The 17,196-nt window shown below is 27.8% G+C and overlaps 1 protein-coding gene across 1 annotated transcript; it reads left to right on the top strand.

Annotated features, from left to right (window-relative positions):
* Positions 1-11,979: 11,979 nt before the first annotated feature.
* LOC109818589 (phospholipase A1-IIgamma) lies at positions 11,980-14,016 on the top strand. The gene is made up of 2 exons (XM_020384106.3): positions 11,980-12,763; positions 13,063-14,016. The coding sequence occupies exons 1-2, from the start codon at positions 12,185-12,187 to the stop codon at positions 13,678-13,680; spliced, it is 1,197 nt and encodes a 398-aa protein (XP_020239695.1). The 5' UTR covers positions 11,980-12,184; the 3' UTR covers positions 13,681-14,016.
* The last annotated feature ends 3,180 nt before the right edge of the window (positions 14,017-17,196 follow it).

The following is a 17,196-nucleotide window of genomic DNA, read 5'->3' as shown; positions in this document are numbered from 1 at the left end:
CAAGTACTAAGTACTCTTAGTATCATCTAATAATAAGTTCTTCCTCTTTATATTCTTCCCTCTCCTCTGTTGATTGAGATTGAAGTTGAATTACAAGTTCTTAATTATGAACCTTAACAAAAGGGGGATTTAGGGATATTTTTCATAAATTTGAATCATTAATGATTTATTTGAAAGAGAGTGAATGTTTAGGAACATTAAAGCCAATTAGTGTTGCATTAATAGTACTTGGATGTTATTTGGATCCATTAATATCCTCTATTCATGAGAATTGCAACTTATAGTGATATGTCAAAATTATAGTCCACATTAAGTGTCATTGACGCTTACCTCTAGCTCGAGAGGAGGCCCTAAATCTAGCCTTCAATGCCAAACATCACTCACACAAAGTGTCATTCACACTAAGCATGAAACATCTAGAAAGTAACCTTGGAAGCATGACATCTTGACACTAAGCGACACTAGGATAGCGCTAAGTATTTGGGTTTAGAGCTAGATGTGGATACTTTTGTGCTAAGTGTGTGAACTCTTTCGAAGAGTACATTAATCTTATCTTATTTTCATCTCAACATCTAATGTATATGTGTAACAATATGACTGCATGAGGATGTTATATGATAATCAATGAGTATTAAGGAATCTTTTTTTAGAAGGAAGAAAGAAACCACTCTTGATGTTAATGGATGACTAGAAGTTATGTATGATAAACAAAGATGCATGAAATTAAAAAGACTCGAGATACTCTTTTTGGATGATGAGTGAGGTCTCTTGATCACTTCTCATCTCTAAATAACACTACAAGAAATGTTATATGTAGTGACATACAAAAAATGTCACTATAGGTACACTATATGTAGGTATATGTCTATTTGACATATAGCTACACACAATTTTAATGTTGATTTTGAATGAGATTTAACAACATATTTTGTGTGTCACTATAGTCTATAGTCACACTTTTTAATAATATACTAACATATTATAGTTATTGTATGGGTAAAAATAATTTTTAGTGACATATACAGTGTCACTATAGGGTGTGTGTCACTGTATGATAATTTTGTTGTAGTGTAAAGAAGTGATTATATAAATATATGGTCATAACATAAAGACAACAAGGTGCTCATTGAAAGATGTAGTTCAATACTTTGCATAAGAAAAAAAAAAGCAACAATAAATGTTAAGCATACAAAAAATATATATTTAGGCTTATGATTATGTATATGTAAATGATTAAATGAACTTTTATGACTATTATATGATAAACATACAAAAAATATATATTTAAGTGTATGATTGTAATATGTATTAAATTAAATGAAGTTTTATAACTATTATGTGTGTCCATGTGTACATGAGTGTATACACGTGTGTTTCGTGTTAGGCTAGTTATTTTGAAAGATTGTGGTTGTGTGTGTGTCTTATTGGTATTGATATCTTGTTAGACTAATTGCTTCAAAAGATTGTATATATGTGTGTGTATCTTGTTAAGCTAATTGTTTTGAAAGATTGTGATTATGTGTGTCTTTTGTATTGATATCTTGTTAGGTTAGTTACTTTGAAGGATTATATATGTATGTGTGTGTATTTTGTATTAGACTAATTGTTTCGAAAGATTGTGGTTGTGTGTATTGATATCTTGTTAGACTAGTTACTTTGAAAGATAGTGTGTGTATCTTGTTAGACTTGTTATTTCGAAATATTGTGGTTGTGTGTGCATATGTGTATGTCTCTTTTGTATTGATATCTTGTTAGATAGTTATTTTGAAAGATTGTGTTTTATATGTGTCTACGTGTTGGTATCTTATTAGGCTAGTGTTTTTGAAAGATTGTGGATGTTTTCTTTTAATTTGTATAGTCCCTTGTAGAGTAATATATATGATAATGTTATGTAAGAATGATGCATCGACGCATATTATATTATAAAATGTATCATTACATAACAATTCTTTTATAGTTATAACTTTTTACATTGAATTTTTAGTAATATATATCATATATGTTTTATTATCTACACTATAATATATAAAAAAAATGATAAGGTAATTCTCTTGTAGTGATACATGTTACTTTGAAAATATTCAAATGTCTTGATATTTTGAATGATATATTATAAGATTTTAATTTTATTATGGTCAAATTTGTTTGAGTTTTTAGAAGGGACCATTTTAAGGGATGAGGTTACATAATCACCGATGCTACTTTAATTAAGGAAAAACAAATATGTTGAGACTTTCAACAGTCAAGTGGGATCGATCGTGTTAAGAGGTGGATTACATAATCATCAATGCTACCTTTAATTAAGGAAAACAAATTTGCTATGACTATTCAAAAGTCAAGTATCTAATAATAAATGTAAAGTCGATATTAAATACCCTCAAGGTTACGGTATCCACACAATCTCTTGATAAATTATCTGGTAGTAAAAAGCATTGGGCTCATTATGATTGACCAATAGCAAAATAGTGATGTAAAGATAACTTAGTGGCTTGTAAAAAAAACAATTATATATAACTAGAGTCTATTTAAATACTTTCTACAAAAACACTTCTAAAAAAAATTAGGAGAAAATTTGAAACAAATTTTATTTATAAACTAAAATTAATTTATGTATGAGTTAAAAATTAAATTTTGAAAAAATTAATAGGAAAAAATTTCTACAAATTAATTTATGTATAAGTTAATTTTAACTTATAAAAAAATAATTTTATTTATTTTCTTTTAACATATCTTTAATTTACATTACCTAGACTTTGAAATCATGGGGAGATTTTACATATAGGCGCGCACGAGCCCATCAAAGATCAAACTATTATGGTTAAAAGCATCATCAATGTCTATATACAAATCTAGAAACTCAAAAAAAAAAAAAAAAAAGAGCATTGTTCTGTTACAATTGTAAATTGAAAAAATAATGAATGAACAAGAGTTAGTGAGAATTAATATATATGGTAAAAATTGATTAAACTCTTAGCTTTTTATTTTTTGAGCTGTCTTGTGGTATAAATTTTAAAAAGTTAAAAAAAAATTATAAATAATTTATGTAAGGTCGTCTGATAACTTATTCTTAAGTTAATGATGACGTTAAATATATATAAATATTTGTCACTCATTTTAAATTGTTGATAATACTAATGATTTTCAATCACCGATCAAAATATAAAAAAGGCAGAGCTTGTTTTGTTTTCTCTAACTCATCCTTTTTCTTTCTTTGTTTTTAACATTTTAAAATTGCATATTAGCATGCCATTTCTAACCTACCATTGACGTTCTAGAAGCCATTAATAAAGACAGCTACTTCTAGAAATGTCATTGTTAACGAAGAACAAATAAATAAATAAATAAAAAGACTTTGTTTATTGCATAGATATTTCGTGACAAGGACTAGGATAAGTTTATTTATGTTGTCATTTGGTTTAAAATTTTGGTAGGAACAATTTTTTTAAACTTCAATTTATTTGATTTAGACATGAAAAGATGTATATGTGGACGGGTTAAAAGTCTTATACTATTTAGTAATGAGGTGGAAAAAAAAATTATAAGTACATTTTTTTTTTAATTTATTGAAGTATATATCTTTTAGGTTTAGGATTTAGATTATTTATATATTTTAATTATTCTTAATTGAAAGACTTATTTTAGTATGACAAACAGTGATATCACATTACTTAAAATCAAAGTTAATTATAATTTATAAATATATTTTTCTCTTAATTAATCAATACGTCTTTTAAGAATAAAATTGTGATAACTCACGAATGTTAAAAGGTTTATGAACATTCTTAGTGATTAGGGGTGAAATATTTAAACCACTTGAAAAGAAACTATAACCTAGCCTACATTAGACTTTTAGAAAATAAATGTCAAACTTATTAAATTTTACAAAAAAAAAATTATTATGCAGTATTACATTTTATAGTGATACAATATTTGTTATTAAAAATTACTTTTATTTATATTATTAAAATGATATATGTTAATATATTGTTAAAAAGTGTAGATATAAAATATAATAACATAATATATCTTGTTAAATCTTATTTAAAATCAATATTAAAATTATATCACTACAAGAATGTTTCGATTTGGAGTTGGCTAAAAGCTGACTCTAAATCATAAAAATCAACGTAATATTGTCGGTTATTCGTCAGTTTTTGGTCGACGCTAAATAAGTCAACACAATTTTTTTTGTGTTGGCTAAGTCGTCACTAATAAATTTATTTATTTTAATTTTTTATTGTCGGTTAAGCCGACACTATGTTGACACAAAATTTATTTTATTTTATTCTTTATCTTCTTTTTCCAACTTATCATTTATTCGTTCGTATTTTTAACATTCGTGGGACTCGATCCGTGAACATTGAGGTCTTAAGTGAACTTGATAACCAAGTGTATTAGAACACATTATGCGTATATAACATTGAAAAAATGATCTTTATCTCTCTCAAAGCACATATACTGTCGGAAAAGCTGACGCTATTTTAAGATGTAGCGTCGACTTTTTCGACATTAAATTTAAATTAAGTTTAGTATCGGAAAAGCCGACGCTATTCTTTAAAGAATAGCGCCGACTTTTCTGACGCTAAACTTAAAATAAATTTAAATTAAATATTTTAACTTTAGCGTCAAAAAAGCCAATTCTATATTTAAATAATAGAGTCAGCTTTTTCGACGTTAAACTTAAAATATTTAATTTAAATTTATTTTAAGTTTAGCGTCGGAAAAGCCGACGCTACATCTTAAAAGAGTGTCAGCTTTTCCGACACTATTTGTGTCAGCTATTAATCAATGCTTATTTTCGCCGCTTATTCATCGTTTTCTTATAATGTATGTAATTATATGTCAAATAAATTTATATATTCATATATTATATTTATAATACTTCTTGTATGTCACACTATATATAACTTTATGCAACAATTTTTGTGATGAAAATTATACTCTAAGTCATTTAAAAAATCATTTTAGACCTAACGCTCTAATCCATTTTAGAAAAATAAATATTTATTGTTAGTAATTATTACCTTAAATTTATTTTAATGCATTAAACCAATAAATTTATTTATCTTTTTAAATGTTAAGAAATTGACTTGCATAAAGAATAAATTTATAAATTTATTGAAAGATAAATTTAAGGTTTATTTATAAATATAAGTTTATTTATCTTATTTTAAGGCCTTATTGCAAACTATGATTTTAAATAAATCATCATTATGAGCGTTAGTTAGATATTAAGAATGCACTTATATCTTATATAAATAAGTTCAAAGTAGGTTCTTATGAAATATATCTTATTTATATATATATATATATATATATATATATATATATATATATATATATATCCGTTTATTCTAGGAGTAAGTCTATCTAAACTTATTTTGTTCAATAACTCATACTCTACATTAAATTTCAATGATCTTTGTTAACATTAAAGTTTTTAATGCATAGATCAAATTTGAAATTTTTTTAAAAAACTTAAAAAAGTTTAATACTCTGTTTCATTAATTCAAATTGACTGACAATCATAAAAATATTTTATACATTGATTTGAATTAATGAAAAGAATAGTATCAAATAATTTTCAAATTTGATCTATACATTAAGAACTTTAAATTCAATAATTGAATCGTTAAAATTTGATGTAAAGTATGAGTTATTGAACGAGATAAGTTTAGATAGACTTACTCTTGAAGTAATTGGATTCCTCCTCATATATATATATATATATATATATATATATATATATATATATATATATATATATATATATATATATATATATATATATACATATTATCTTGGTGTTAAAATATTATAAAAATGTCCTTAAACAAACTTTGTAATCTGAGTTAGATTTTTATGTAGGTTAGATCAAGCCTTTAAAAAAAAATATTTATGATAAATAAATAAGTTAAACTCAAGTCACATACTTATATTTAAGGTTAAACTGGAAAAAACTTAACATATTTTTATTCCTACAAATGATTAAAAAAAATAAGAAGAAAAAAAGAGAGAGGAAGAAGTGATAACAGATACCTCATGAGTAAACAACAAATTTTGAGATTTTATTAGAGTAAATGCTAAAAGTGATGAAAGGAAAAACAATAACGTTATAAATTATAAACTTAAACATTATCTTAATTAGTGTAGGATAAAACATGAGTGAATGATTAAAGAAGTCTGTTTATCAAACACGTTTATTATGATTAAACAAATTGATAAATCAATTAAATAAACTATAAGTAAATTAAAATGTTTACCAATAAACTGATTTGTTTTAGTTAACTACTATGTTAGGTTTGGTTTCCTTTGAGTATACGACACCTGTGGTGGATTAAAACCAAAAGTTATCATAGATTTTTTCACACTATGCTCAAGTTTTTAAATATACATCTTTTCACACTATACTCAAGTTTTTAACGCAGTTTACCAAAAAAATAAAATGGGACTAATCAAATCAGTGATATCGTAATTAATGATATTGTAATTAGGTTGGGACACGACATTGACCTAGAACTATCGATATTTATTTTTATAATATTAAATAATATTCAGTTAACAAAATTCACGTATCAAATCGTGAACATAAATTAATCTTAATTATAGGTAAAAAAAAATCATAAATATAGTGAGTCAAATCATATGTTAATTACACTACCCAAGCTTAAAATTGTCAAGAGTGACGTGGGTACATCTGTTCAATATAAATGACTTATTATGATATTAATATGTCATTTCCCATTTATCAAAGGATGCTTGGCTTCTAGATGTCATTAATAAAGACAATCTACTTTAAATGACATTTACGGAGAACAAATAAAAAATGACTTTGATATAATATAATATTAAATATAATCAGTATACTCAATCACTAAACGTTTATATATTGATTTTTAACAATTGTATGTATTATGATATATAAAAAAATTCACATTCGAATTATTTTATATATTGATTTTTAACTTATATAATATTTTATGTTATTAAAAAAAATCTATATTCAAATTAGAATTAATGAATCATAACTTACAAAAAAAAATATAAAAAACTCTTATCTTAAATAGATTTTTTTGAGTATGAATTAGACCCAAAATCTAAAATGATATAATAATTTGTCAACAATTTATTATTTATAGATAAAAAAAATTAAGATGATATAATAGCCTATACTAAACCTATTAGTCATCAACCATATCATTCATGCTCCGAGCTTAATAATAATATTAAATCATTACAAGTATATAGGGGAAAAAAAATCAAACTCACGAAAATGGATCCTCCGTGTTGAGATGCCTTGAATTTATAATTTTGTCCGTTATTATTTTCACTATTATTTGGGTTGTAATAAGACTGTTATATTTTATCCTTGTTATAAGGTTAAAAGGCATCTGTATCAGATATCTCTATTCATTCAGAAATAAGAAACTCTTGAACTGCCCGTGGACGTAGGTCACACTGACTGAACCACGTAATTTGTGTGTCGTCTTCTTTCTCTTCTCTTTCTTTTACATATTGTCATAACATTGGTATCAGAGCTCTAGGTTACGCTAGGGCCTAATCTGAAGAAACGCAATGTCTTCGTACAAATTTGATATTGATAAATTCAATGGATCCAATGATTTCACTTTGTGGAAATTGAAGATGAAAGCGGTTCTTTTGCATGGTGCGGATAAATTACGCATAACTATGACTGATGATGAAAAGAAAGCGATGTTGGAAAAGGCGCACAGTTTGATTCTCTTGAGTTTGACTGATGAGGTTCTGCGAGAGGTAAGTGAAGAGACAACGGCTGTAGGGATGTGGAAGATGTTGGAAGATAAATTCCAGCAGAAATCCCTAACTAATCGGTTGTATCAGAAGCAACGTCTCTATACCTTGCAGATGTCTGAGAATATGTCTGTGAGAGATCATCTTGATAATTTTAACCGAATTATCTTGGACCTACAAAGTATTGGAGTTAAAGTTGATGATGAGGATCTAGCTATTATTTTGTTATGCTCTCTGCCAAAATCATATGAGAATTTTATTGATACTATGTTGTATGTGGATGACATGCTAATTGCAGCTAAGAACAAGACTGATATTGATGCTCTTAAAGCTATGTTGAGCAGTGAGTTTGAGATGAAGGATTTGGGTGCTGCCAAGATTTTAGGAATGGAAATTTGGAGAGACAGGAATGCAGGTCTACTTTATGTATCTCAAAAGAAATACATTGAAAAGTTGTTGCAGTCTTTTCAAATGGAGAATTCTAAGCCTGTTAGGACTCCTTTGGCAACACATTTTAAACTTGATGCTAGCACTCTTCCTAGTACTGATGAAGAAAAGGAGTATATGAATACGGTTCCTTATTCTAGTGTTGTTGGGAGCTTAATGTATGCCATGGTTTGTACAAGACCAGATTTGGCTCATGCTGTGAGTGTGGTTAGTAGATTTATGAGTAATCCTGGAAAGGCTCACTGGGAGGCTGTGAAATGGATTATGCGATATTTGAAAGGTACTAGTAATATCTACTTAGTTTATGGTTCTAATGATATTGGGTGTGGTCTTATTGGCTATGCAGATTCTGACTATGGTGGATATCTCGTGAGGAGAAGATCTTTGACATGTTATATCTTCACTCTTTATGGTTGTGCTGTAAGTTGGAAAGCAACACTTCAACCTATTGTTGCTTTGTCTACCACTGAAGCGGAATACATGTCCTTGACAGAAGGGGTTAAAGAAGGTATATGGTTGCAAGGTCTTATTGATAGTCTGGGTTTGAATGTGCAGAGACGTATACTTTATTGTGATAGTCAAAGTGCTTTGTGTTTGGCAAAAAATCCAGTCTATCATGAAAGGTCAAAGCATATTGATGTCAGATTGAATTTCATACGAGATGTAATTGAAGAAAAATTGTTCTCCATAGAGAAGATAGCTACTGTAGACAATCCAGCAGATATGTTGACTAAACCTTTGTCTTTTGAAAAGTTTAAGCATAGCTTGGACTTGGTGAATGTTCGCATCGCTTGAGACCCTTCGGGGAGAATAGGCAGGAGAGTTGTGCTTGGTTACTGGTGACTTGGGAAAATTCAAGTCAAGGTGGAGAATTGTTGAGATGCCTTGAATTTATAATTTTGTCCGTTACTATTTTCACTATTATTTGGGTTGTAATGAAGCTGTTATATTTTATCCTTGTTATAAGGCTAAAAGGCATCTTTATTCATTCAGAAATAAGAAACTCTTAAACTGCCCGTGGACGTAGGTCACACTGACTGAACCACGTAATTTGTGTGTCGTCTTCTTTCTCTTCTCTTTCTTTTACATATTGTCATAACACTCCACAATGACATTATCGCTATGTGAGATCTCAACCATTCATTAAATTTCACCGATATAATATATTTTATCATAAAATAGAAGTTTGAAAAAATAAATGGTACGGTTGTATCACTTTAATTACCATCTAATATTTTCACTATAGAGATTAGAGAATCTCTTTAATTTTCCATTTCATATCGACTATAAATAATTTTCTATAAGAACTTATAAAGCTTAAACACCCTTTATTGAAATGAGTATTAAATTCTAAATTATGACATACATAACTCTACCTTTTTATATTACTTATTCTCGATCGTCTTTCTATATATAATTCTCAAGGATGGTTGATAACTCAGAGACTAAACACAAATTTTAGGTAAGTGTAAATATATTGTTTGTCAATGTTAAAAATTTTGAATAAAAATTATTAAAAAATAATGTTGGATGACATATAAAAAAATATTATTATAAATAATATATATAAATATAAATTTATTTGATATAAAATTATATATAATTTTAATATTAATTTTAAATAAGATTCAATAATATAATATACGTGACAATAGTCTTTTATATAAAAAAAACTGCCATGTAGTTATAATAATATATTACATATATATGAAAAGGTTTAGAACAAGAAATACATAACACTAACATATTATAGCTTAAATCCACCAAATCCAAACCAGTTAAAATTTAGTCATATATTTGGTTTGATTGATGTAACACCTTAATTACAAAATCTGAATACCATAAATTCCTATCAAATTGTATTTTAAAACTGGTCCTAAACATCCATCACCCATACATTCAATCCTATTTGGAAGCTCCTATATGTTAATTTCAGACTGATTATTTTATTTTCCTTTTTCAATTATGCTCCTGTAATGCATATTTATGCGTTTAAGTGTCCATTAATTCCCCACCTTTTCATTCATAGAATTTCCGCTTTCCAAGCATTTTGGCTTATATGATATATCTCCGGAAAGCATAACCATAAATTCAACTAACTCAAAAATAATTTAAAATTTAATTTAATAATTAACATATTAAACTTATTCATGAATTAATTACATTAAACTTTAATTAAAATTAAATTTCATAAATAAGTTAAATTTAAACCACATATAATTTAATTTATTTGATTCATAAATTAATTTAATATATAAATATATAATTTATATAATTGATTTTGTATTTAATATCAACTATTAAAACTTGAAAGAATCTTCAAAATTTTGTTATAAGTTAATAATGATATAAGAGATGAGTACCTTAGAGTTTCATAGTTATATATAAATTGAGTTTTTTTATTATTTTGTAAAAGATGAAATAATTTTTATTTTTTCAGACTTTTATTGTAATATTATGTATTTTGGAGGTTTCAGAGCTAGCTATATATTAGAATAAATTGTTTTATCTTTTTAAAAAAAATCTTAAACAATCATTTTATCTAAAATTTATTAATAAATTAAAAAATTAAATATAAGATTAAAAAAATTACTCTTAATTAATGTGATTTGAACAAATGAATTGAATTGAAATGCTCACAAGTTTGAACCTAATCAAGTTTGAATAGGAAAAAAAATCGTCAAATTCAAGCCAAAATTTAACTTAGATAAAATATTATTGAATTAAATAAATTTAATTGACTTAGTTGAACTCAATTTTAGCCCGGACAAATTTATGTTATACACAGTACGGGGCAAATGCCCCTCTAAAGTTAAAATATAATAATAATAATAATAATAATAATAATAATAATAATAATAATAATAATATATTATTATTATTATTATTATTATTATCACACAAGTAAAAAAATTAAGTGTTTTTAATCTTTTCTGTATTTTTAATTTATCAAAAGAAGTTCAATATATTATATTTTTAAAGTATTTGTTTTATAATATTTAATATTTTTATCTCATAAAAATAAGTCTCAATATGAGTGTTATGTTAATTTTGTAATATAATATTAATTACCTCTTTCTAATTTATATCTTTTGTAATATTTTTAGAAAATGATTTTTTTATATTGTTTATAATAAAAAAATTAATCAAAAGATTTCTTAATTTATATAAAATAACTATGTCAATACTTATGGACGAAAAAATTTAAGTATTGGTTATAATTAAGTTAAATTAGTAAAGGAATTAATGAGTAATAATTGACACAAGTTCATATTGTACTATTTTTGAAAAGAAAAAAGAGATAAAACTTTGATAAATGAAGTGTGAATGATTAAATGATTGTTTAATTATTAATATAAAGAAATATTTTTAAAAATATTAAAAATATAAGAATTATTTAATATTTTTAAATTATGAAATCTCATAAATAAAATAAAAATCATATCTTCTCTTACCTCCATTAAAATAAATATATCTCGATCGTTTCTCCATCTTAACCAAACAGTATTTCTAATTTTTTTTCTTCTCTCACTTCCATTAAAATCTCTATCCTCTCCTTACCACTACTTCTTTGAACTAGATAGAACCTAATTGTAGTTGTGTTCTTTGAATACTCTTTTATTTTTATTTGAAGTGGTAACAAGAAAAACTTGAACAAATAGTCAATTTTATGTATGAACCATACATTGAGAGACCAAGTCCACTCGTGCTAAATTCTTACCAACATCGCAAATAGTGAGTTTGATCATTTATTTTAACTAAGAAAGACCAAAAGTTCATTTAACAAGGAAGAACGTACATTAGTTACATTGAATTAAAAGAAGACCAGCAAAACAAGGTCTTCTTTTTTTAAAGAAACCCTAAAGTCTATATAAGTTCATATACATGTAGAGTATGCAAAAGAAGAGTTACAAAACAAGCCTACTCATCAAACTTTATCGTGCCTATAGGCTTGAGAGAGAATTAGATGGGTAGCATAGAGAGAAAATGGAGAGATCTTAGTGGGCAAAGTAACTGGAGAGGTATGCTAGATCCTCTAGACATTGACCTTCGCCGTTACATGATACACTATGGACAACTCGCTCAAGCCACATACGATGCTTTCAACTCAGACAAAGCATCTAAGTGTGCTGGTAACAGTCGATATGCTATGAAGGATTTCTTTTCCAAAGTTGGTTTGGAACATGGGAATCCTTTCAAGTATGCTGTGACCAAGTTCCTCTATGCAACTTCCAAAGCCAGTGCCCCTAAAGCGTTTTTCTTAAACATGTTTTCGAAGGAACCTTGGGCCATGGAATCGAATTGGATAGGGTACGTTGCTGTTGCCACTGATGAAGGCAAAGCAGCATTAGGGAGGAGGGACATAGTGGTTGCTTGGAGAGGAACGATTCAGGCCTCCGAATGGGTTCAAGATTTGGATTTCGACTTGGCTCATGCGCCACAAATATTTGGTGATGCTCCTGCCGAAGTACACAGTGGCTTTTACTCCGTTTACACCTCCAATAACCCAGGTTCACAATTCACTAATACCAGTGTTAGAAATCAGGTAACATTTAATGACGGGTTCAAGGACTAGGGAGGGACCCCAATTTTCTTAAACAATTAAGGCTATGTATGCATGGTTACACGTTTAAAATTTGTAATCTTAGGTTTCGAACGAAATGTTTATATTTTTAACAAATTTTTTTCCTTTTCCGTTGGGTGTAAATTACAAGTTCAGTTAAAGCAAAAGTTAGAAAAGTGTTACTTTTTGATTTAAAAAGTTAAGTTACACTGAACTTAACTTTTTAACTATAATTCTAACACACTAATTCTTTATGATAACTTGGCAACTCTATTATGTAGGTCCTGGAAGAGGTTAGCAGACTTGTGGAGAATTATAAGAATGAAGAAATTAGCATAACTGTGACAGGGCACAGTTTGGGAGCAGCACTAGCGACTTTAAATGCAGTGGACATAGTTGCTCAAGGGTTGAACATACCAAAAGACCAACCTGAGAAAGCGTGTCCAGTCACAGCGTTTGTATTCGCGTGTCCTCGTGTTGGAAACTCTAGCTTCGAGAAGATCTTCAGTGAGTACAAAGATTTGCGAGCATTGCGTGTTCGAAATAAAAAGGATGTTGTTCCGAAACTTCCCTTGGGGTACGCTCATGTGGGGGAAGAATTAGTGATCGACACTAGAAAATCAAATTACTTGAAGAGCGACGTGAGTCCGCATAACTTGGAGGTTTACTTGCACGGAGTTGCTGGCACACAAGGGAAAAAGGGAGGGTTCAATTTGGAGGTGAATCGCGACTATAAACTTTTGAACAAAAGCATTGATGCTTTGAAAGATGAATATCTTGTTCCCGTCGAATGGAGGGTACCGGAGAACAAGGGTATGGTTCAACAGTCGGATGGTACTTGGAAGATCATGGATCAGCGTAATGAGGATGGTCTTCAATTCCTACACTCTAAATTATAGGTTGTAATAGACCCAATGTTTAAGATTTTATGTTGTCTTTTGTGTGCTAATAACCACTAGCATTTGTAAGTTGTTACTTTAATAAATTGCTTGTGCTTTTGTATGGGGGTGATGTAATGTGAAATAAAGTTTTCATGAAATGAAACAAGTGTTCTTTGTATACCATACAATTTCTCCCTTTTTTTTTATCATATTCTCCAAAGTTAGTTGTAACTTGTAACTCTATATGCTTTATTTGTATCAAAGTATTCAAGGAATATCCCATCAAAATTTTCGATTTATGTAATTTGATTGGGATGGTATGAAAGTAACAGATGATGGGTCATTTTAACCTTCCACACAATTCATATAAAAACATTATTTTAAAATAAGCCTTGTAAGTATTATATTTTGAACAGAACGTGAATTATAAGTTTCAGCTTAGAATTTATTGGTAGATAATTTTTGTAAAGCATATGGTTCTTACTATAATGCCGTGTGCCACTACATTTGAATAAACCAACCCTAATTGCTGAAATAAAGTGGATTTTTGCGGGAAAAGTTGTCATTCTTCATTTAGTAATTAAGTACACATGTGTTACGAGTAAATAAAATAAGGGTTATCACAACCTGAGATTAAGCACATGAATAATCTTCTAATTAACATCACTCATTCATAAATGAAATATAACAACATTGTTATATATTAATTAAACAGCACACATATATAATCCAAATACAAACATAGTCCAATATAACATACATGTTCCTCAAATAGTGAGTCAAAACACACAACTAGAGGAGTCAAATAATAAATCCCGAGAATACTGTACCCTAAATACGCCTAGAAATAGTCACTCAAAAAGACCAAAGTGAGGGAAACACACAGAAACTGATCATGGATGCTACAATGACCAGTCAAGATGCCTGAGAGGAGGTGGTCATCAAGCACCAAGTCACAGGAGAACTTCCACCCAATCTTTCTGTATGAGATCGCAAGTCTTTCTTCTTATCGCCACTTGCCAATACTCCATCTACTTCACACATATTAGTCAATTAGTTGTCACAATATTTCCACCAAGTTGTTTGAAAGAGATAAGCAGATTAAATTATCTCGTTGCATTGTACACATAAATTCTTGGGTTCTAGCGGCTTACAAAGGAAGATGACATGATATCATCTTGCATGAAAGTATATAATCACTTATGCACTGGCACATATATACCAACTTACTGCACCAAAAAATGGAAAAGTTTCATAGATGATGTAAAATTTTAACAGCTAACAAATTTCCCATATATACCAACAAGATCCAACATAATTAGTTAATAATTGAGTTCCTTAAAAATATTGTCAAATCTTCGATTTTTGAATAAAGTCAATCTTAAGTTCAAGTGGGAGAGAATAAAAGAACACTTCTGGTATGATGAAATGCTCTCTCTATATATATAGGGTTGACAGGGTTGTCAATAGGGGAACCAATGGCCGCCGGCAACCAGAATCTGGTATCTATGGTTCTTGCATGGTGCACTACGTTGATATTATAATAAACTATGGCTTTGCACTTGTTTTCTCTAGTAAATGAATTTTAAAATAATTTTTTCCTTTGAAGGTGTTCATGGATCCTTCAAATAAGATATGCTCACTAGTAGTTACTAGAATTTTGCTTTGCCATCCGATATCAATAGTGATATAGAGAAGTATTTTTATGAAAATAGATCCTTTCCGGCCTGCCTCTAGCTCTCTAGCTAGGAAAAGTATAGAGAAGTGAAGAAAAAAAAAGTGTGATGCTAAATTTAAATAGAGACGGGAAATAAGAGAGATAGAGAAGATGAAGAAGGTTGGAAAAAGTACTAAAGTAGCTACCAATATTAAGGACCAACATGACTTGGTGTAATCTCCTCGGTCCTTAGTTCTTGATGTTCAAAATGGGTAGTAATATATGAAGAAAAGAAAAAAAATCGATGTCAAAGATTGAGTATACTTTTTTAACCTTAAAAATGTAAATGTATATATAAAAGAGAAAAATAATATAATTATTGAATGGATATTTAACTATATTTAAGATCGATCCTTTATTATTGTATAACAATTGGACATTATAATTTGTCAAATTTGATCATAAAAAAAATATGTTTAGTAGACTAAGTACTGCTTGATCTTGAAAAATATTTTATTCAATTAAACAAGTAATATCTAAATCTTATGTAGTTAAAGAAGTATCCTTCTAATATTAACAAGTCTTTGGTGTGGAAATTATGAACCCATCCTACACACATGGCGATATCCAATTTGCAAAACATTGTGCATTTTTATTTTTATTTTAGTTAGTTACTACCATGTTTATCTCACAATTTTAATAACTAAAATGATAGTTTAGTCAAATAAAAAAGTGAAAATTGTTTTGTTCTCTTTGACTCGTCTTTTGGAACTCGGCACCTTTTCTAAATGGCAGATTGGTACGTCATTTCACACCAACCATAGGACGCTTGACGTTTTAGATGTCACTAATAAAGACAAAAACTAATTTATCACATAATTTACGGAACAAATTAAATACTAGTAAAAAAATGACTTGGGTAACATGAGGTGAGGAAATAAAATGAAATTGCTTCACGAAAAGTATAATTTTTATCTTTGGAGAATGTTATCTAAGCTTTATATGTCAGCATATTAATCAAACAGTTAAAAATATTTCATATTTTCAACAATTTCAACGTTATTTTACTAAAATTATTTTTATATTACTTTTTAAACTTATAATAATAAGACTCTTTTACTTTTTGCATTGCTTTCTATATACAATTCTCAAGGAATTATTTTCTCGATCATTCTAAACAAACTAGGTGTAGTTGATAGCTCTTACAATATAAACAAACAAAATTTAGGTGAGCGTAATAAATCTATTAGGATTGACTAGAAATATCAAAGTCATCGAGAAAATATAAAATAAATAAATAATAATAATAATAAAGAAAGAAAGAAAGAATTGAAAGAGGAAACAACCGTGCGTACTTTGCATGTTAATTATCCATTGTTAAGAAACATCAAAATTTTAGGATTTCTAACTTGACAATTATGCGTCCTAAAGATAATGAAGGTATTATATATGTACATTAGTGACATATTACCTTATTGATAATTCAAGGTCTATTAGATTAGCAAACTCATCACAATTAATATAAATAGTAACGTATATTAAGTTTAAAAAAATATTGTTCATTCATTATTAACATTTATTACATTCAACTATTTAACTTAAATGTTGAAATGTCTTTTACAAATACAATTCTTAATTTCACATATTTGAAAACCCATTCAAAGAGTAAAAATATTGAAAAAGGTACAATATCCGAGTCAATTCTTTGAAGCAATTGAATTTTTGTGCAAAAAATTCCTTTTACAAAATAATTTTAAGACATCAAGTAATCATAATTATTATTTCTAAATTTTAAGATTAAGAAAATATCAGATTTAATTGATATTTTTTATTACAGTTTTCATTGGTATTATGTTTATATTAGTTGAATTGTAAAA

Source organism: Cajanus cajan, chromosome 3, assembly GCF_000230855.2.
Source record: "Cajanus cajan strain Asha chromosome 3, NIPB_CcT2T_4, whole genome shotgun sequence".
NCBI classification, from domain to species: Eukaryota; Viridiplantae; Streptophyta; class Magnoliopsida; order Fabales; family Fabaceae; genus Cajanus; species Cajanus cajan.
This window is presented reverse-complemented; position numbering and strand designations above follow the sequence as displayed.

Bases quoted from the DNA above. Each gene is read 5' to 3' on its own strand.
- LOC109818589 (XM_020384106.3), top strand. From the start codon at position 12,185: ATGGGTAGCATAGAGAGAAAATGGAGAGATCTTAGTGGGCAAAGTAAC. The intron at 12,764-13,062 runs GTAACATTTAAT...TCTATTATGTAG, and splicing joins ATACCAGTGTTAGAAATCAG to GTCCTGGAAGAGGTTAGCAG.